Source organism: Sceloporus undulatus, chromosome 1, assembly GCF_019175285.1.
Source record: "Sceloporus undulatus isolate JIND9_A2432 ecotype Alabama chromosome 1, SceUnd_v1.1, whole genome shotgun sequence".
NCBI classification, from domain to species: domain Eukaryota; kingdom Metazoa; phylum Chordata; class Lepidosauria; order Squamata; family Phrynosomatidae; genus Sceloporus; species Sceloporus undulatus.
The window spans coordinates 141,700,269-141,720,332 of NC_056522.1; the positions used below are offsets into that span (position 1 = coordinate 141,700,269).

Genomic DNA, 20,064 nt, shown 5'->3' on the forward strand with positions numbered 1-20,064 from the left:
AGGGTACAGAGATATGGTAGGATTATCAGTTTTCCAAAGACCACAGTCCTAAGTGCACATAGGAGAAAGTCCTATTGAATGCTGAGACTATTATATATATATATATATATATATATATATGTGTTTAAAATTGTTTGCATTCCCAGGCAGTGTGTGTTACAGTGTGCTACTGCAATGTAGATACAGTAGCTGTCTTTTCTAATAGAAAAGACTGGCTTGGAAGCTCAGGAGGAATGGCCAGACTGCCCATGCCACATGTCTCCCAACATTTGCTGCCTTGAGAGTGTTGCCACTTTCTAATAACAAGGTTGGCTTTGCTCAGATAGACCAATCAGTGTACCATTCTACAAGAAATAGTTGGATGCCCACCTCCTGGGCAAACTTTAAGAATGGATTCCTGCACTGGTGGTGAATAGGGGTAGATGGCCCTTGGAATCCCTTTTGACTGTTTGATTTTGTGCCCATGCCTACTTCCTCGTTTCCTCTCCACTTCTTCCTTCTTAGCTCAACCAAGGGATGTGGGCTTCCTTATACTCCTGAGCTGGCTGCACAACAAGGATGTAGGAGCAGTGCCCAAGAGTTCCTTTGATAATGTGCAATATTAGAGAAAAACAGAGTTTAGTAATTTGATAATTGTATGCAGATTACAAAAGGCTGAATGCAAAATGCACCTGCCCTAACATTAGATCTGAATGGCCTGGGTGGTTTTCAATTACCATTTCCATGGGAAATGATACACAAGAGACAGGACCATAATCGTACCCCACTCCTTCCACCTTTGTAGTCGCTGAGAAAAAGCAGTGATTATTGTACATAGTATTTAAAATGAAAGAGAATACTTTGTATGTGATACTCTAATATCATTGTCTAAGTTCAAACACTTCAAGGGTGGATAGCACTAGCATTAGGATGTCATGCGAAAAGCTCCATAGTTTATTGTGATAGGGATGAGTTTAGCCCCAATCCTCTAAGACCCAAGCTTTTTGCTTCCCTGTTCCTCTGCACCTTGGTCTGGCCAAGAGGAGGAACTGGAAGCTTTTGCTTCCCTTTTTGATTTATGACAGCGGTATCATCCACAATGAACAAACTGTAGGTAGTCCCAATTACGGTTTGTTTAAAATGAGACATGCCCCAGAATGATAAGTTATTAAATAACCCTAGATAGTATGCCAGGAAATATACAGAATCTGCTGAAATATTGTGGATTAGAGACTAACAGTGGTTCACAGACACAATATGAAACCAGTATGGTTTATTGCTGATGGTTACATTTCAGCCAGACTATTGTGCTTTCTTGTGGCAGTAGGAGATACCCCAGCCCCCCCCCCCCAAAAAAAAAAGATCTTGGACAAAGAAAAGAGAAGCAGTTTGGGCGTTGTTATGAAGAAAGGAAGAAAACCCTGTTTGACTCACAGGTATTAGTCTTCAAAGGCTGGAAGAAAACATGATCTAAACCCAGTATGAAGACTCACATTGTCCTAAAAAAAATGAAGGGCTTAGAGGCTGCCATGATATCATTGTTCTGTAAACATCCTGACATTTCAAAAGCTCTCTGCTAGTTCTACAGGTGGAGGGAGTGCTTATTTTAACATTTGGATTTAATCTGCTTCATATCAAATATAACTGTAAATGATGAACAAATTGAAGCTATTTACCATGATGTAAGACTGGTTAAGATTTAAATTTAATAACAGTCTTTTAAAATTATGCAAAATATTTGATACAGGTTGCATTTCAGCTAAAAAGATTTAATAGTTTTTTATAATCCTAGGAGGGTTTAGGATGGAGAGAGCATGTGTGAATTTATACTCTCACTCCACTACACTTCAGTGAATGCATGGAAAAGACTATGATATACTTCTTACAGTGATGTTCAGTGTATGAACGCACTGGCACAGTTCTGGCACATAAATCAGAAAATAAGCAGCATAACTGTGCAGGTACAGTTTGATATGCAGAGCTATTTTGTCCGATTTAAACAGACCCTTAATATTGACAAAGAAAACTGATGCCATCATTGCTTCATGCCTAGAATTACTGGTACTTTTTAGACCAAATGCATCTTGTGCAATCTGCATGGTACTGAACTACTGTATTTAGAAAATGTTCAGTGGGTTATAACATTGCTTCTGCATTCTGCATCCGGTGCTTCAAACTCAGCAAGGAATCTATGCATGCCTGATAGAATACACAGTATGAGGTCCTTAGTTTTTACTTACAAAACCTAAAAGGATTAGAGTAGCCAATTGTTAGATTAGTGCTCCTACATTGACTTTAAGTAGGAATGAGGTGTCTGAAGAGGCACTGTTCAGGGGGAGGCTATGCACAACATCTGTACTGACTGATATGTATTATCATCTTAAGTGCACATTATTACACTCTTATATCATCTTAAACACACATTACATACCATCAAACATTTTATGAAAACACTATCATATATATGTTTTCTTGGAAGTGAGTCCCAGTAACGCTTACTCCACAGAAAGCTGGTTCACCACAGAGATTGGCAACCTGATGCTTGTTTATAGGATTTATTTCTCCCAGAATTGGGGAATGCAGTTTTACCATGCAATCCTATACATGGCTATTCACAAGTACCTGTAAGTCCTGCTGAATTTAGTGGTGCTCTCCTCTAGCATAGGAAAGTATGCTTGAGAATACATGTCATAGTCTGAAAATGTATGTCCTTTTAAAAATTATTTTAGTGTATTTCAACGGTTACTTGTTTCTATTAAATTATGACAAACTCTCATAATATATAATATATAAAACCTGATCCCCCTCCTCCATACACACAACACACAGTTTCAGAGGTACATAAAAAAGATATTCTATCCAATCCAAGGAAAGAAGTTAAAAAAAGAACACCACTCTAAGCCACATTTCATTCCTGCCACAATACAGTGGGTCCTTGGTACCCGCTGGGGTTTGGTTCCAAAATTCGTGGATGCTCAATCCCATTAAATATAATGACATAGTAAAATAGTGCCCCTTATGTAAAAAGGCAAAACGAAGGTTTGCCTATGGGAATTTGTATATTTTTAAAGTATTTTCAAGCTGCGAATGCTTGAATCCATGGATAAAATATCCATGGATAAGGTGGGCTGACCATACATTTAAGTAAATTTGAGTTTCCCTTTATTTTTACTTCCTAAATTATTAAATTTGTACCTTCACTCTTTGCCTTGTCTAATCTACTATATACCTTATGCCTAATTCATCTACGTTAATATATTAAATATAATTAAACAATAATCATTCATTTTTATTCACCTGTCAAAGATCTACAAACAAACAGCAAAGAATGGAAACCAGAAATAAGCAAAAATGAAATAATTATATTGTTACATGCACTTCTGCTTATATTTAATCCATTTCCCTCATAGCTGCATAACTTAAAGCATTTTATGATTGAAAGGCAATACTTATCCTGCCATATTCACCTTGTGCAAAGCTTGGGATGACTTCTGTCTTCATATCAACAGTGCTTCAGACTTTTGTAATGCAGGAAACTCCACCTACTCTGGGGATGACTCCCACTGTCTCTCCCTCTGCATAAACAATGTGCCTGGCTTGGTTAACACTGCTAAGTTTTTTTGAATACTGTATATAAATATTTAAAAATCCCCAGCTGAATGCCTATCCTTACTCATATTTAAAGATTTTTTTTTTACTATTGCATACCCTTGGACAGATAAAAAAGAAAATAAACATTAAGCTTTGTATTTGATGGGATCCAGTGTGTAAGATTGTAAATTTACATTATCTTTGTAATCATCCCACGACAGTATGCAACTACCAGTACATTCTCATACATACAATGGTTGTATTCAGATCATGTGTTGTCCTTCTTGTGCAGAAACCTTCCTTTATGGTTTAAAAAAAAAAACCTACCTAATTTAAACCTCTAGATTTTGCATATTATAGAGGATGTAACTTTTTTTCAAACTATATAAATCTTTTGCCTTGTACTATAGATGTTGCATATTATGCATAGGACTTTGGAGCTTATTTCATAAGCCAGTAAAGCACCAGGATAACAGTGTGTTTGATTTCCACCTCTTGCATGACATTGTCAGTGTTCTGTTGTACCATATTAAAAGCAAGTCTTTTTAGTTATGGGAAAAAATCCATTAAGAACCTCTTTTCCATTTCTGTTGTATATGATTTGCAGTGCAAAAATTCAATACCACTTTTCTGCTAGTTTTGGCTGATCAGTGGGCATGCTTTGGTAATGCTAATGATCAGGGGAGATCCAGCTTCTTTCCAGAGTTTGTCTGTTGCTCTTTTGCTGCTGCAGTGCTACTATGATACTTACTCACTCCCACACATAAGTCTCCAATAATAATAATAATAATAACAACAACAACAACAACAAACCTGCCTCTCCCTGTGGATCGAGGCGGATTACAGTAAAAAATAGCAAAATAACAATACAGTAAATCATAAAATATAATAGCCCCCCCCCAACCCACCACCAACATAGGTTACAATTCAAAAACAATAAAGTTACAGGTTCAGGTTAAAATTAGTTAAAACAGTTAAAAGAAAGGCAGACCTTCTCCAGTGGTACCAGAGTTACACACTTTCCTCAAAGTTCTTACTGACTTTCCTCTTTCCCTGCCTTCTCCTCCCCTCCTCTGCCATCCCAAGCATTCTCCCTTTTTGCGCTTCCTTCACATGCAGGTGCACAAGCCTTTCTTGCCCATGTGGGTTTCTGCAGAACGAAGGGGAAAGGAGGGACAGGAAGCAGAAACAGTGAAGTCAGTATTGTGTGTGATGAAGTTTTGGTGCTAACAGGCACTTTAATCCACGATTGGGACCAGGTTGCATAGGGTGATACTGTACCGATTCCAGAAGCAGAGCTCTGATCAGGGGACAACGTGAAATGGAAGTGGGTCAGCAAGCTGCCCAGCAGGCTGAGGAGTCTAGCAAGATACTGGCTGACCACAAATGAGACTGAACTGGAAGTGCCCAAGTGGGATTATTTATAATGTAAAACCTATCCTGAGGTGAGGAATGGTCAGACAATCAATGTAGATGTTCCTGGACAAAAGGGGGTATCTCTCCCTGAGGGAGATACACTTAGATTTCATTTTACTTGTAAATGCAAGATATAGCACTCACAGTCACAACTATCAGTGAAAGGATTGTGCAGATTCTGCTTTTGATTGATTGTTTCTTGGCAGTGTGCACTTGCGCTGTCTCATACTGACACTCCCAGATTCCTAAATATGGTCCCAGATCTCCTTATATGGCAAGCCGGCTTCCTCCATGCTGGGGCACCTTTGTCTCTACATGCCTCAGCCAGCCTTTTGATATGAATTTTATATAAAAAAAGAGGGACTGCAAGAAGATGGGGTCTTGGGGAAACAGTAGGACCAAATGTAATGGTTTTAGTTACAGAAGGGCAGATTTTGATTGAACATAAGAAGGAAGTTCTTGATAGTAAGACTTTATTAACAGTGGAACCAATTGCCTAGATTGGTGGTGGGGTCTCCTTCTCTGGGCGTCTTAAAAAAAAAAGAGGGCAGACAGCTACCGGCTGGAGATGCTCTAGCATAGGTTCTTGCATTGAGCAGTGGGTTGGACTTAATGATCCCTTCCAATTATACAATTCTATTAATGTTAAAAGAGGTCCCCCCACCCTCTGAAGTCTGAGGGACCTGGTAGTGGGTTGTACACCATTAGTTTGTTGCTTGAAATAATGTTGCATGTGGAAATCTTTCTGTACACCTCCATTATTACTGTATATACTCATGTATAAGTCTGAAAATTTAGGTGAAAAAACTGACTTAAAAAAACTGAGTAGACTTATCCATGGGTCAAATATAAATCTGACTTTTTTAAACTGCAGTCACCTCTCCATTTTTGTGGGGGAAACAGAAATCCGCCGATATTCAAGTTCTATTGGCTTGAATGGTGGTGCAACTCTATTTTAAGTTCCTTTGTTTGCCCCTTGCGAGTAAGTGAGGGATGCGGATCTGAAGTTTGCGCAAATGGAGGGACAACTGTACATATAAAAAAGAACTGTCCCTGGTGAAAGGCAAGAGCGTAATCTATCCTGGAAATGCTGACCCTCCTCTACTCTTTCATCCATCCAGCCTTTAGGGTGAGTGAGCACCAACAGTTATGGCTGCCAGGATTTTGTATGTTCTTTGTGTAGGGCAATTTGAGTTTCCTAAGGCTTCAGTCTTTGGATAGGAAACAAAAATATTTAAATATCAAAAATATCAAAGCCAAGCCTGTTAGAGTCTAGCTTTAGATCAGCAGAGTAGTAGAAAATTAGTCCTTGTCAGCAATGCTTCCTTAAGAACTGAGACTGTCTCAAAAAGAACACACATAGCTTGAAGTTCAAACAAAAGTTTACTAATGGCTTTAATCTATATATACACAGAGGCTATATCCTGATCTAGCTAGTGAATAGTTCAGGTTAAGAAGAAATATTTATCTCACCATCTTTCCAAATAAAGGTGTTGGAGAAGGAAGATGGAGGACCCAACAGGGCAGGAGAAAAATTTTGCGAGAATGTCTGTTAGTCCCAAAGGGGGAGTAACCTAAATCACATGGTTAGTTTGAATGAGTGTGTGTGTGAGAGGACAGTTTGCATGCAGGAAATCCCTATCTATCTAAGGAGGGGGGGGGGAGAATGCAAAAATTTTCTAGCACTTCGGCATTGTTTTCCTTTGCTTCATCCTTTAGATCCTTCATTACATGCCCTTAAGTTTACCATTGACATATCCACAGGTCATATCAAAATTCTTAATTTTGGTCTGAAAACCTGCCCTCATGTTATGCATGAGGTCGACTTATAGTTCAGTGTATATGGTAGTCCCTGTACTATTGCATTGCCTGTAACTTTAATGCCAATTGCATGGCAAACAACAAAAATGCCTTAAACTATTTTAATTAATAACTCCTTAGCCTTATACCTATTTTCTTGAAATGTCTGTCAGGTTTTTTCCTGTCTCTATCATGTACTGTAATGTTCACATACATATTGTCCTTCCTTTATTGTATGTTGCTTAATTATAACATTTTCATGTATCTTCCCAATATATCTTTGAATTTTTGTTTTCTCATTCATACAGATTGTAAAAAACTTGGATTGACAATACTGTTATTATGATTTTTTTTATTAGTTAGCCTTCAGCCAACCAAGTTTTTATAAGTTGCCCATAAATGCTAAGGAATATTTGAAGAGATGTATAGAAGAACAGCTGCTTCTCAAATGGGATTTTACACTGCATAACATATTTTCTGTTTTTATTTTCTGTTGAAAACTCTGTTTGCTGTTGCCAGAAATTTTTCATCAGGTGGAGGCTTCCTCTGACTGCCAGGCTGCAGGAATTTCTTAATTGTGGGAACATCACAAATTCTTGCTTTAAAGGCCTAAAACAGGAAACATTACAAAGTATTCATACCATGATAGTTAAGTCTTTAACCTGAAAAGGAACCAAAATTGCAAAGTTTAAACAACTTTAAACCAGGCTATGGGACATGGCTAGACTGAAGGAAATACAGGGTTGTACATGTGTGTTTGAGAGAGAGAGGGAAAGAGAAAGAGAATGTTGAATGTTCCCCACAGATTATCAGTTCCTAAAGTTTCTTGTAGAAAACCTGATAATATAACTAATTCAGATGAGACATACTAATTTATCTGCTGAAGATAATTTTAAACAAGCCTATTGTCATTGGTGCTGTGCTAAATTAAGATGTAAAGGTTCTTAGTGTTACATTTTCCATAGCGACACCCTCCAAAAGAGTCTGAAATTCTGGTAGCTGTATTGATTCAGATCAAACTGTTGTAGCTGTTGTCATCAGGAGCAGATCTTTTTAAAAGCTATTGGATCTTAAGCACCCATTAATGACCAAGACACTCCAAAATATTTTGCATTACAACAATGATTGTTGTTGTGTGCCTTCAAATCATTTTGGACTTATGGCAACCCTAAGGTGAACCTGTCATGGACATTTCTTGGCAAGATTTGTTCATAGGACCTTCTCATACGGGAGGCAAAGTGCCCAAATCCCATGGATAAAGGGGTTTAGACATGTTGGGCTAATTGAGCATTAACCCAACATTAATCCCATGTAGAAAGTAGGCAAAATTGGCTGCTTTTTACTTTGGGGATTTTGCCCATTTTCTGCACAGGTTCATGTCGGCTTAATGCTCAATTAGTCTGACGTCATCTGAAAACAATCCCGCTTTTGTGGGATATTCCCAAATTTAAATCCCATTTATCCATGAGATTTGGGTGCTTTTGCTTTCCTCTGAGCTGAGCTGAGCTGAGTGAGGATTTGAATCCTGGTCTCCAGAGTTGTAATCCAATGCTCATACCACTACACCATGTTGGCTCTACAACAAAAATAATTCAAAACAATTGGTCCCACACCAGCTTCTGTGATAATCCCAGCTCAGCTCAGAGAGAAACTGGGGAGGGTTTGTCCTCACCTCTGCTAAAGGGAAAGTTTAGGCACCTCAGCTCTATGATCTTCTTCACTACAACACCATTTATGTGAATCTAGGCATTTTAGGATTAGAGTATGAGTCTCCTGACAAGTTCATATATATTATATTATATTAATGCTGCACAAATGTCCAGAAAACCAAGAAATACAGCCTGGGGCATTCAATGAAATTATTTCCCCAAGCTACACTCTCCTGGTAATTTAAGATGTTATGAAGTACATGTGGATACATTTCTCTGCCTTTTAAAAAAATGAAAACCAGGCCTGGGAAGTTGGAATAGGGAGTGGCAAAGTCGCAGGAACAAAGGATGCTAGACCTGTTCACCCCTATCCTTTCTCCTTTTTGAATTTTACTTACAGAGTTCTGTTTGGAGCATCTCAGTTGAGTCCAAAAAATTAGCTGGAAGCTGTGTCTGACTGAGTCAAAAGACCTAACTAACCCCTTTCTCCTCTCCACTGTTCTGCTTCCAGTCTTTAGCACTCCAGCCCTGTTCTCACTGCAACCTCGCTAATAAGGGAAACCAGATTCATACTGGTCTTGAAGGATTCCCTCTTACAGGCTCTTGCAATAGTGCAAATAGGACCATGTGCCCCCCTTCCACACGCTTTCCTAACCCTGCCTCCTGTCCTATGCCCTACCCACATGGGTGATCTCTAGTGCGAGGGGGAATTGTGTCTGCTTCTGTCTGTCACAATGGAGATTGCTCATGAGAGGGGTGGAAATATCAGTCAGCTGCTTCCCAATGGATGGCTACAAGCTCCAACTTTAATTTTCAAAGTGATCAACAGAAGAAGTGGGTGGTGAAAAGCAGAACAGAAAGGCTGGGAAGGAGAAGGGGACCAAGGACAAGAAAAGTGAAATGAAGGAAATGGGTGTGTTGAAAACTTTCTATTTATCCAGTGCCCAGCACTATGTGAGTTATAACAAAGTGTGAGTGATTACAAAGGGGATCAATTGGATGTACTTCTTATTAGAGATGGGGAGGGTGGAAAATAGAAGGAAGTGGGGAGAATCAAACAGAGGAGAAAATGGTGGTGGCCTTGAAGAAAACTATTGATTGAATTATTCAAGTGCCTAGCAGTGTTAGTAACAATTAAGGCAGTAAACGATTACACAAAGGTTCATTGCAGATAACCTCAAATAATAATATACACTATTGCATATTATACAAGACCAAACAAAAAACAGAATAAAATCAGTGGAGGAAGAGAAATGAAGAGAGTTCCCAAGCAACCGCTGACACATAGACACAGAGTCCCGAGAAAGACACACTTGTCAATATGTGTGGAAGAGGACCAGAAATTCTGTAAGGGCCTTGATTGCTTGAGGGATAAGCAAACAAATCAGTTGTTCATTCCATTCCATACCATTCCATTAGTTTCTTCTTTTCCACTTTTCTTCAATTAGCTCCCAATCCCAGCTCTTCAGTTACTTCCCAGCTATTCTTCTGCTAGGTTTTGTTGTCTAGCTCCAGAGCCATTTGATATATTCCCTTCAGTCCTAATCTTCCTGCTCACTAGGCTTTCCTGTCTTAATGAATCTGCCAGAGGAAGAGCCATCTGTTCTAACAAATTCCCAACATCCTAAAATTAATTAATTTCTTAAAACATAAGGTTAACTGCAGAATTAATTATGAAATCAATTGGTAAAAAAAATAAACTACAAAACAAATTAATTAACTTTTCCAAGTTGTGTTGTGTTGACCTGTATCAATTCTAGAAGTTTTCATCTCCAGCAGAAGCACGTCTTTGTAGATCTATTGACTATTATATGGCAGAGATTTTAAAAAGATGAGAGCCATGGATCCAAAACAGTTTGTTGCAGCCATTCTGACTTATCATGTAACCTAAACTGGAAAACCTATGCTTTTGTGTTTAACATACAGTACTTCCTTGTTCTCAGGGGTGTCAACTTCTTATTGGCAGTATCTGGATCTGGAAAGCTTTGAAGAATGCTAGTCAAATTGCTATTGGCCTCGTATGAAGTTTTATATTATTGACAATATCATATCTATGGTTGTTTAGATCTTCTTCTTCTTTTTACCTGCAGCAGAGGAAACTGTGAGAGAATGGTGGGCTCTTTCTCTTCCGTCATCAAAATGGCTTCAATTAGTTGGACATCAGCCCAGGTGAACTGGTTGCCAAGAAGAAAATGTTGCCCATTGTCTTTTAAAATCTATGAAATAAAAATGTATTAGATGGAAATGGAGTGGTGGAGGAGGTGAGTATTAATCTATTGAGGCATTACTATTTACTGCATTTAATGTTCCTCTTTCGGCCAAAACTTTTGAGGCTGTTCTCAGTTTAAGAATAACTGAGAGACTTGCTATACAATGAAAAAGAAAACCTGGAGGGTTACACTCTTACATCATAATACAGTTGCATAACAATTCTAAAAAGGTAGTTCTTGACCACCAGCAGCCAACATCTCTCTAAAATACTGAATTGGTACAAAACATACTGCAGAAAGAATCCAGTTTGAGATCGCTTTAACTGCCCTGGCTCAGTGCTAGGCAATCCTGGGGAATTGTAGTTTATTGTGACACCAGAGCTCTCTGACAGAGAAAGCTAAATGTCTCACAAAAGTACAGTTCCCAGGATTCCCTAGCATTGAGCCAGGGCAGTTAGGCATTCTCAGACTGGATTATTTCTGTGGTGTGTTTTGGACCTTTATAGAAGTGCAGCTCTTGAACAGAGAAGGGCTACTAGGGAGGCGCTTTGGTGCTGTTTCCCACCCTGCCTCCACCAGCAAAGCTAGAAGGGTGATCTTGGCTAAATCATTTGCTATTAAATAAATGCAGAGGACCCTGCAACTTTTTTTAACAGATGAATTGCATCACCAGACATTTCTGGTTTTGTAATTCTTTGCCCAAAATGTGTGTGTGTGTGTGTGTGTGTGTGTGTGATGGAGGCTGCATAAGTGGAAATCAGAAGATGCAAGCAAACTGTATTTAGATGTGAGTTGTGCATTATGTGCCTTCAAGTCACCTGTTGATCCATAGGGTTTTCTTAGGCAATGAATATTCAGAGGTGGTTTTGCCAGTTCCTCCCTCTGAAATATAGCCTACAGCAGCTGATATGCGTTGGCCGTCTCCCATCCAAGTACTAACCATGATTGTCCAAGTACTAACCCATCTAAGTAATAACCAACTCCCGTTGACCACAATATAAAACTAAAATTTAAATAAAAATAAAAAAGTATAAATAAAACCATAGTATAAAACTAACACGTTACAACATTACAACAAACCCTACAGTAAACATATCCCAAATGAGGTTTGTGGCTTTAAGGGTAATTACCAGCACTTTTTAAGGTGGGCACAGAAATAACGGGCAGCCAACAAAACTATTCAAATGCTTGGGTTACTGCAGCTTACAAAAGTCTGCAGTCTGAGTGTGGTGAAGGTGCTGAATCACTCATTCTTCTTCCCCATAAGGAAGAGTGTTTTCTCATAGCTTCAACATTTCACAGATCAAAAGTGGAACACAGGTGGCCAAGCAACATCTGAGTGTGGTCAACATGGCACAAGCTATTAATGCGGGAGCACACACAAGCTAGGAGAGGCTGCATCAGTTTGCTCTTGCCTGAGCCTACTGGGAAGGACAAGATTCAACCTTCTCCTGTCCTCTCATCCATACCATGTTAATTCAGTGAAAACTACTTTTGCACTTTGAACTCTGTTTATAACAGTTGAAATAAGCTGGGGACAAAGGGAGAAAGAGGGAGGGGGAGAATGAAACTGGGACATTTTTAAAACAGCTGAAAATATTTGAATCATGATTGTCCCTGCCACTTGGAGGGTATGCTTTCTATCTGTTTTATTATCAGACCATTGGTCTGAGCTTGAAGTGAAAAAGTAAATGCCCCATGCCAAAATCCCTGCAGTGAATCATTTTTCTTTCCAGTACACTTGACGAACATTGCATTTGCTTGTGTTGCATACCTTCTCATAAACTGGAAAGTATCGCTTTGTGGCACGTTCAATGATCAAGTTGAGATTCTTCTCCTTTTCTTCTGCAGGTAATTTGAAATGTACTCTAATGATTGTCATCAGGTCAGTTGTTCCTTCCACATACATATCAATTCTGAAGAGGAAGATAGAGATCACATAATTTCATTTCCTTAAATTTGATATAACCAGCTCAGTAAGTTATATCATCTACACTGTGAGGCATCTTATTAATCTACGGATAAGATAGCATGATGGGAAAAGAAGACAAAGCTCTTTCACCACTAATGCTTATGAAACAGGGAGAATTTCAGCATTTCCCTTCTGCTCAGCTTTGCCCTCTTTATATTACATAACTATAGTGCTATATTCTGCCACAGCAATATCCTATGTTATCCTGGGGTTTATAGTTGAGCTCTGACAGAGAATTCTAAATGTCCCTCTAAACTGCAGATCCTAGGATCTCATAGGATGTTGTCATGACAGTTAAAGTGGAATCATAGTGCTCTAATTGTGTACCATCTAGCCAGACTATATACAAAATATTTATGTTTGTTTTTCTCTTCTGCAGCAGAATGGACAAGAAGATATAGCAGACTTTAGCATGATAACTCAGAATACTGCAGCTATACAAAAGCTCACAGACCAAATCTGACCCATAGGGAGTTCCTCATATAGTCCAAACATTTCATTTGCACATTGTGTCATTTCACCCTTTAATGCTATGCAGGGAACACTTGCACATGTCATTGACAGACTTGCTTTTATTAGGAGCAGGGAAAATTTTTTGTTATCATTGATACAGGATCAGAGGTAACAGACAATTTAAAACTATATACTATACATTTTAAATATGTTTTAGCTGAGATCCATCAAGCCAGACTCTATTTTGCAATACTTCATGACTGATACACTGAGGCTTACTCTTGAGCAATTATACAAAGAATGGACCTATTTTCATACCATCCCTATTTGGTAGAGACAGTCCTGATTAATGCTCTATCATTGCACTTTTTCAGCTGCTTTTAAAATGCTGCAGTTTCTTTCTCCTTCACCCACTTTCTCCCTTCATCCTCAGCTTACTTCCACTGCTACAAACTGCAAAGTGCTACAAAATTCAAAGTGCAAAAGCTGCCTGCACTCTACTCAGCAGGAGAGAAAGGAGGGGATGGAAGCTTGTCCTTCACTTTAGGCACAGGTAAAAGCAAACTGCTGCAGACTCTTCTAGCTTGTGTGTTCTACCTCATCAATAATTTTGCCATCTTGATCCCAATCTGATATTGCTTGGTCACACATGTCCTGCTTTTCATCTGTGAAATGTTGAAATGTATGTTCTTTTTTACAAGTAGTGGGAAGATTGTCCACATTTTTTATGCAATATATACCCCATTGGTTCTTTTTGCTTCTGCCTGCCTACTCTGCATTGGACCCTTAACCCTATCAGCTCCTGAAATGTGGCCCTGAGATTCAGCAGGCAAATGGAGAGAAGCATGTTTATCTTTCTGTCTCCTTGTGACGTCAAAGCATTTGTGTTCTCTTTCAGTTGTAAAAGCATGAGAGAGAATGATAAAAATATCCCTTTTGCCAAACTGATTTTTCCAGCTTGGCACAAGGGACACTTTTCAGACACCTTTATGACCCTCTCCCAGGTGCTTCGATGTCATACAGGAAAAGAAAGAGAAACGTGCTTCTCTCCATTTGCCTGCCAGGTTTGTTTTGAATGCATTAAGGCTGTTAAGTGTTCACAAGAAACTCATAAATGACAAAGAAAAAGAAACTAGTTAGGACAACAGTACAGTGCTCTCTCTTTCAGATCCTTCCCGTAGAGGTTGTGCTTTGCAGCAATGTAGCTCAGAATGGCCCGGGTTTGCACTAGTCTCATCCCATCAATTTCAACCATGGGCACTTGCTGGAAGAGCAGGAATCCATCTTTGGAAAGACAAAAATAAAATCATGTCAGGCCTTTTCACTTCTTGAACCACATTTTCTGGTGACTTGTCTATGCTGGAAGAGAACATGTTAACAACAACAAAACTTCATGGGTTAAACCTCTTCGTTCTTTCCACACAAATTCATCACTTCTGCTAGTAGCATGGCAAAAAGATTGTCAAGGAGTCCTGCCACTTATATGTAAACTACAAGTGTCAGCTCAAACCCTGTGCTGCCCTTTCTTCCCACTTTCCAAGTTCTTTGTGACCTAGAACCTATATGGGGCTCTCCTATAATTCAGTACCCCCCAAAAGAGGACAGACAGATTCAAAGTGTGAAATAGATGAGCAGGTGTACAAATTGCATATTTACACACACTCAGGGTTTTTGCATGAATTTACATATTGTAAGCACGCATGCCCATGCATGCACAAACGTGCACTGTGGCCCTTTTTATTCCTCCAAGCTTTCCATGGCTGATTGGTAACTGTTGGTTTTGTTGTATTGATCTTTCTGTTTATAATATGATTTTAGGCTGCATGTTTTGTAATCTTTTCACTGCCTTTTCCTGTGGCTTTACTTTAAATCTTGTCTTTGGATTTCTTCTAAATACAGAAAAGTAAACTACAAATACCTTAAAACAAACAAACCTGAGACCAAGCTGGCGTGACTGGTCAAACAAGCTACACTGTGTGCGCAGGGAAGTGTTGTATAATATTAGTACTTACAATAGGGGAGAATATATTATTTCTGTGTGTATGTGCCTTCGGGTCACCTGTTGACTTATGGTGACCCCATGAATTTCATCAGGTTTTCAGAGGAGGTTTTCCCAGTTCTTTACTCTGAAATATAGCCTACAGCACCTGCCATTTGTTACCTGTCTCCCCTCCAAGTACTAACCAGAGCTGGTCCTTCCATGATCAGATAGGATCTGGTGACTTTCTGATATTTAGGCCTATTATTAGTATTATTAACATTATTATTATTTCTAACCTTGCTCATTTATCAAGTAATTCATTCCTCATAAGTGACAATTGCAGGATTTCTATCCATGATCACGTTTGTATGGACGAAAGCCAGTATGATGTAGTGGTCTGAGTGTTAGACTGCAACTCTGGAGACTGGGATTTGAATCCCTGCTTGACCATGGAAACCCACTGGGTGATCTTGGGTGAGTCACACTCTCTCAGCCTCAAATGATGGCAGTGGCACTCCCCCTCTGACGAAACTTGTCAAGAAAGCCCTGTGATATGGTTGCCACAAGTTGGAAATGACTTGAAGGCACACAACACACATAGTAAGGTACAGCAAAGAGCCAGTGTGGTGTAGTGGTCTGTGTGTTGGGCTATGCCTTTGGGAGACCAGGCTTTCAATTCCAACTCTATCTCTCAAACTCAGAGTCAGGCAATGGTAAAACTCCTTCCAAAGAAATATTGCCAAGAAAAAAACATGATATGTTCATCTTAGGGTCATCACAAATGATAAATGACTGGAAGGCATGCAACAGTAACAACGGTAAGGAAGTAACAGGGCCAGTATTTATACAACGCTTGTCTAGAAACATGCTCTTGTCTTCCAGTGACAAAATTAGGATCCAATAGTAACCCTACCTTTGGGCACTAGGTGGGTACTGTTTGGTCCCTGTGCCATCCCAGAATTTGCCTCTGGGGAAACAGGAAGGCCTTTTCCTTAAATATCAGCTGGACCAACCCATCTCTTTGTTTCCAGTGTACGTGTTCTGAAAAGTGAGTGAATATCTTAATTAAAAGCCTTACCTTTCAATAGTTTTTCATATTGCTCTCTTCTTTCCAAAAACACTTCTTCAAACTGAAAAGGGGAAGGAATGGCATGAGTTGTTAAAACAGAACAAAACAAAGGGTTGTGTGGCATCTGGTACCTGACTGAAGGCTCCTCCATCCATTATCACTTATCTGTGAAGATTTATCTATCCTGAATGCACTGAGAGCACAAAGGATTTATTTTCCTTGCAGACTGAAAGACCAACGTTCAAACAATGTAAGAGCTAGTAGTTGGTGTGCCACAGCATCATACAAAACATAGATTGCTATATATTAGGAATGCTGGACAGGTAAATATATTTTACACTGCTATAGGGTTTTAATTAATGTTAAATGCAGATTAGTTTTTAGTCTTTTTCTTAGTCTAGAACACAAAACGCCTCTGTTGAAAGGTTCAGGTTACTTTTAAGAAAAGAACTAATCTTTCCTTATCAAGATTATAGAGTCAACCAGCATTTAAAGGGGTGTTACCAGATGGAGTGCCTAGGGAGTTTGGGGAATTGGAAATATAATCCGATGGCAATCTGACCGCAATCATGGGGTTTAACATTATTGTGTGATAACCAACTACAAATTCGGGCAATGGGAAGTCAGTCCGAACACAATCATGTGGTTTCACGTTATTGCGTGATAGACTGCCACACGCACATTCAGGCAATGGCATGCTATTTTCGGGCAATGGGAAGCCAGTTCGAACGCAATGCGCATTCATGTAATTGCGCTAAACTAGCAACTTTAAGTGAATGCGTTCTGGCCCCACTGTCTTTTCATTCGAATTTAAGAGAAATTCCTCCCATTTGATAAACTTCTAGCTTTCAGAACTCCTAGCTTTCAGAAAAGTGGGCAGTGAAACTGCTCTGGCTTTCAGCCTGAACTTTAACTGAGCTATCCAAGATACTAAACACTATCCCCCAAAATAGGTGCAACACTTCTTTGTAGTTCAGGTTAAAGCCTGGAGTGGATTCACTGCCTCTCTGACATGAAAACAATGAACCAATGAGTCATTGATATTAAAGTTTATGTTGTGTTTGGGTTTCCAAAGTTCATAGGTGTAATGTGGAAACATGCATGTGAGCTTTGCTTATCCCAGTGTAACAGCAGATGGCTGGAATCCTGTTGGTTGGTCCCAACTAGAGTAGACCCATCCAATTGGTTTGCCCCAACTACAGTAGACCCATCCAATCAGCTGTTAAATAGGGGAGTCAACACTATAAATCCAATTGATTCAATGGAACTGCTCTCAATGCTATGGAATTTTGGAATTTGTAGCTTGGCGGGGCACCAGAGCTCTCTCACAGTAAAAGGTAAATATCTCACAAAACTAAAAAACAAAACAAAACTCTGAATTCTACAGTATTTGAGTCATGGCAGTTAAAGTGATTTCACACTCCTTTATTTCTGCAGTGTGGATGAGACCCATGTCTTCATTAGAAACTCAGGATCTCCCCTACATTGATGTGGAACAAACTGTGTGGTGGTTACAGTGGTACTCCCACCGTGATCACCTCAAACCAGCAACCACTCTGAAAAACTTCTTGTAGAAGAAGAAAAAATAATACAGACCTCAACACCAGCAGCTGCTAACAGCCAGCGAACAGGTTCCATTCTACCTCTCCCATTGAAATAATAAAGTTTGGGTTTTGCAGCCATGGTTTGGTTCAAGGGTGGGATATTCTGAAAAATAAGTTAAGCAGGTTCATTATTCATGCGGAGGTCAAAACCCTTGTGTCAACACTAAATTGTATGCAATGTACCCTCCATAACATCAGTGAAGAATCCTGTGGCACTATAGAGAGTATCAAGCTTTATTTGGCATAAGCTTTTGTGGACAGATTTGTCAGTACAGTATGCTGTTGCCCATGAAACTTGTCAGTTTAACTCATTGTTGTTGTTTTGCTACAACAAATAGCCACCACCCCAGGAAACTTTTACAATATGCATTACAAAACTGGGAACTAACTATGCTTTGTTCTTAATTTTATGTGTTCATTTCAAAGCATTTATTTCCTGGTTCTTTGTGAGTTCAGCCAGCTTGAGCTGAATGTGAGGACACAGAACAAACCATCAAAACTAAATATATATATACTGTACTGTAAAAATAGCACCTGGAAAACTCCAATAACTTGAAGAAAAGCCTTTCAGACTCAAAGCTAGCTACCAAGGCTGCAATATGAATGGAGCAAGAGTGATGCCACAAATCCTGAGGCTCAAAGACCCTGCGGAACCGGTTGCCTTTGCATTCCCCTTTAAAGATATAAAGAAACAAATGTATAGCTTAAAGCTGAACCAACCCTGGGAGGTGTCTCTGCCTGTTTACCCACCCAGTTCTGAGTTCTCACATGTGCTGAAAGAAAAGTTAATGTTTTACCTTGGGTGCCAAACACGAAAGCTGAGTCACAAAGGGAATTAGATTGATGGGAAAATCAAAATAATATTACTAGTGTGCATAGCAATGTTTGATATGTCTTAACTCCATACAAAATGTGAGTTAGCCAGTAAACCAAATGCAGAGAACCTGGAGTCCTCTGGATCATATTGGACTACACCATCCATGTTCCAACAGCCTCGAACCTTGGCTATGGAATTTATCACATGGGAGGCAAAGCACCCAAATCCCATGAATAATTGGGGATTAAATCAGGAAATATCCTGCAAAAGCAGGATTGTTTTCAGATGATGTCCTCTGATGTCGCCCCTATCCCAGATGTAACCCATGATTAAAGTAGCCAAAACGCACTTCTTTTTACTTTTGGTTTTTCCTGAAAGTAAAAGGTGGCCAAAAGCGGACAAAACATATACTTTAATTCACAGGTTAAATTCGGGATAATGGTGATGTCTGGGGATGTTGTCTGAAAACAATCCTGTTTTTGTTCTTGGATTTAGCCCCCGTTTATCCATGGGCTTTGGGCACTTCCCTCCAATGTGATAAACTCATAATATGTCGCCTTGGACTCAATGCAGCAGCATCTGGTGGGCTATCAGTTCCCAACCCCTGGCAAATTTGGGCCATTCTTCTCTTCCTAGGTTCATGTCCTGTTCAATATGCAGATATGCAACATGCAAATCACATAGGGATAAGGAATTTCCAAGCATGGGCAAGAGGACTGTGAAGGAATTCTCTTTTATTCGTTTTCTCCAGCCAAGGGCACAGGAGAGGCAAAGTGGCTGGGCAGCAATTGTTTTCTCTTTCTTTCAGCCAGTCCCACATACTGCTATTTACTTTTCACAAGTCAAAGCTGTTTCATATAACATACAGATGTGCTGCGCAACCACCACTGATATTTTAAAATATCCCCCACCCTGTCCCCTCTCCCTCACATAAACTTCAGATCTGGACCAAACAGAAGCTTCTGTGACTAACCTCTGAGCTGAGTTCCAGGTTTGAGACCTGGTCTGAGTTCCAGGCAATTTTTTCTCTAGTTGCACAAGAAACCTTTCCTGGAACAGTTAAGTCTTGGAACTCCACCCACTCACTCTTGTGAGACTGATAAAACCTCTTTTGTTTCTGTGATTCACAAGTGCTTTTTGCAGATGGTGGTCAAAGGAGAATTTGATGTCTCTTCTTGAAACAGTAAGCCCTACATACTCAGGTCTAAAACAGTCTTCCCTGCTTGCTGGCTCAGACTGGCAGAATTCTCACACTTGTACAATACGAAGAAAACAGATCAATGACAATGCTTGTATAGTATCATGTGTAGCAGGAGAGCTGCCTTAAATTTTCAGCGTGATCTGTGAGGGTTATTTTGAAGAGTTAATGTGCTTTAAATCCCAAAGTGATAGTCATGTTAATTTTTTTCTGGAAAAGCTGTTAAAAATTAAATCACCTTGCTCATGGGTGCGACATGTGCTGGCTCATGTTCTTTAAGCTGAACTTTCCACTCTCAAAATGCTCCTCATATTAGGGGAAAGCA

The 20,064-nt window shown here is 39.4% G+C and overlaps 2 protein-coding genes across 5 annotated transcripts in view; both read right to left on the minus strand.

The window, feature by feature from the left end:
• Positions 1–6,517, minus strand: part of LOC121925379 (glutathione S-transferase-like) — a 33,359-nt gene extending 26,842 nt beyond the window's left edge. Inside the window, exons 1-2 of the mRNA XM_042457460.1 lie at positions 6,460–6,517; positions 3,447–3,554 (exon numbers count right to left, since the gene is read on the minus strand). Coding sequence (XP_042313394.1) covers positions 3,447–3,480 — 34 coding nt within the window. The 5' untranslated portion in view covers positions 3,481–3,554; positions 6,460–6,517. The remainder of the gene's footprint in view (positions 1–3,446; positions 3,555–6,459) is intronic.
• A 611-nt stretch (positions 6,518–7,128) lies between these two features.
• Positions 7,129–19,737, minus strand: LOC121919407 (glutathione S-transferase A4-like). 4 transcript variants are annotated; one of them, XM_042445977.1, is made up of 7 exons: positions 19,515–19,737; positions 17,717–17,830; positions 16,130–16,181; positions 14,222–14,354; positions 12,420–12,561; positions 10,520–10,651; positions 7,129–7,395 (listed from the first exon to the last, which is right to left on the minus strand). In XM_042445977.1, exons 2-7 carry the CDS (start codon positions 17,801–17,803, stop codon positions 7,270–7,272), a joined length of 672 nt encoding a protein of 223 aa, XP_042301911.1. In that variant the 5' UTR covers positions 17,804–17,830; positions 19,515–19,737; the 3' UTR covers positions 7,129–7,269. The 4 variants fall into 4 exon arrangements, with proteins under 4 accessions (XP_042301911.1, XP_042301912.1, XP_042301910.1 ...); XM_042445978.1 differs by lacking the exon at positions 19,515–19,737 and adding an exon at positions 18,445–18,470 and having other exon boundaries at positions 17,717–17,827; XM_042445976.1 differs by lacking the exon at positions 19,515–19,737 and adding an exon at positions 18,302–18,434 and having other exon boundaries at positions 17,717–17,827.
• Positions 19,738–20,064: the final 327 nt, after the last annotated feature.

Excerpts from the sequence above, each read along its gene's own strand:
- LOC121919407 (XM_042445977.1), bottom strand. The coding sequence starts at position 17,803 with ATGGCTGCAAAACCCAAACTTTATTATTTCAATGGGAGAGGTAGAATG. Across the intron at positions 16,182-17,716 it reads TAGCAGCTGCTGGTGTTGAG|TTTGAAGAAGTGTTTTTGGA; the intron begins GTCTGTATTATT and ends TCCCCTTTTCAG. Across the intron at positions 10,652-12,419 it reads ACTTTCCAGTTTATGAGAAG|ATTTTAAAAGACAATGGGCA; the intron begins GTATGCAACACA and ends TTTATTTCATAG.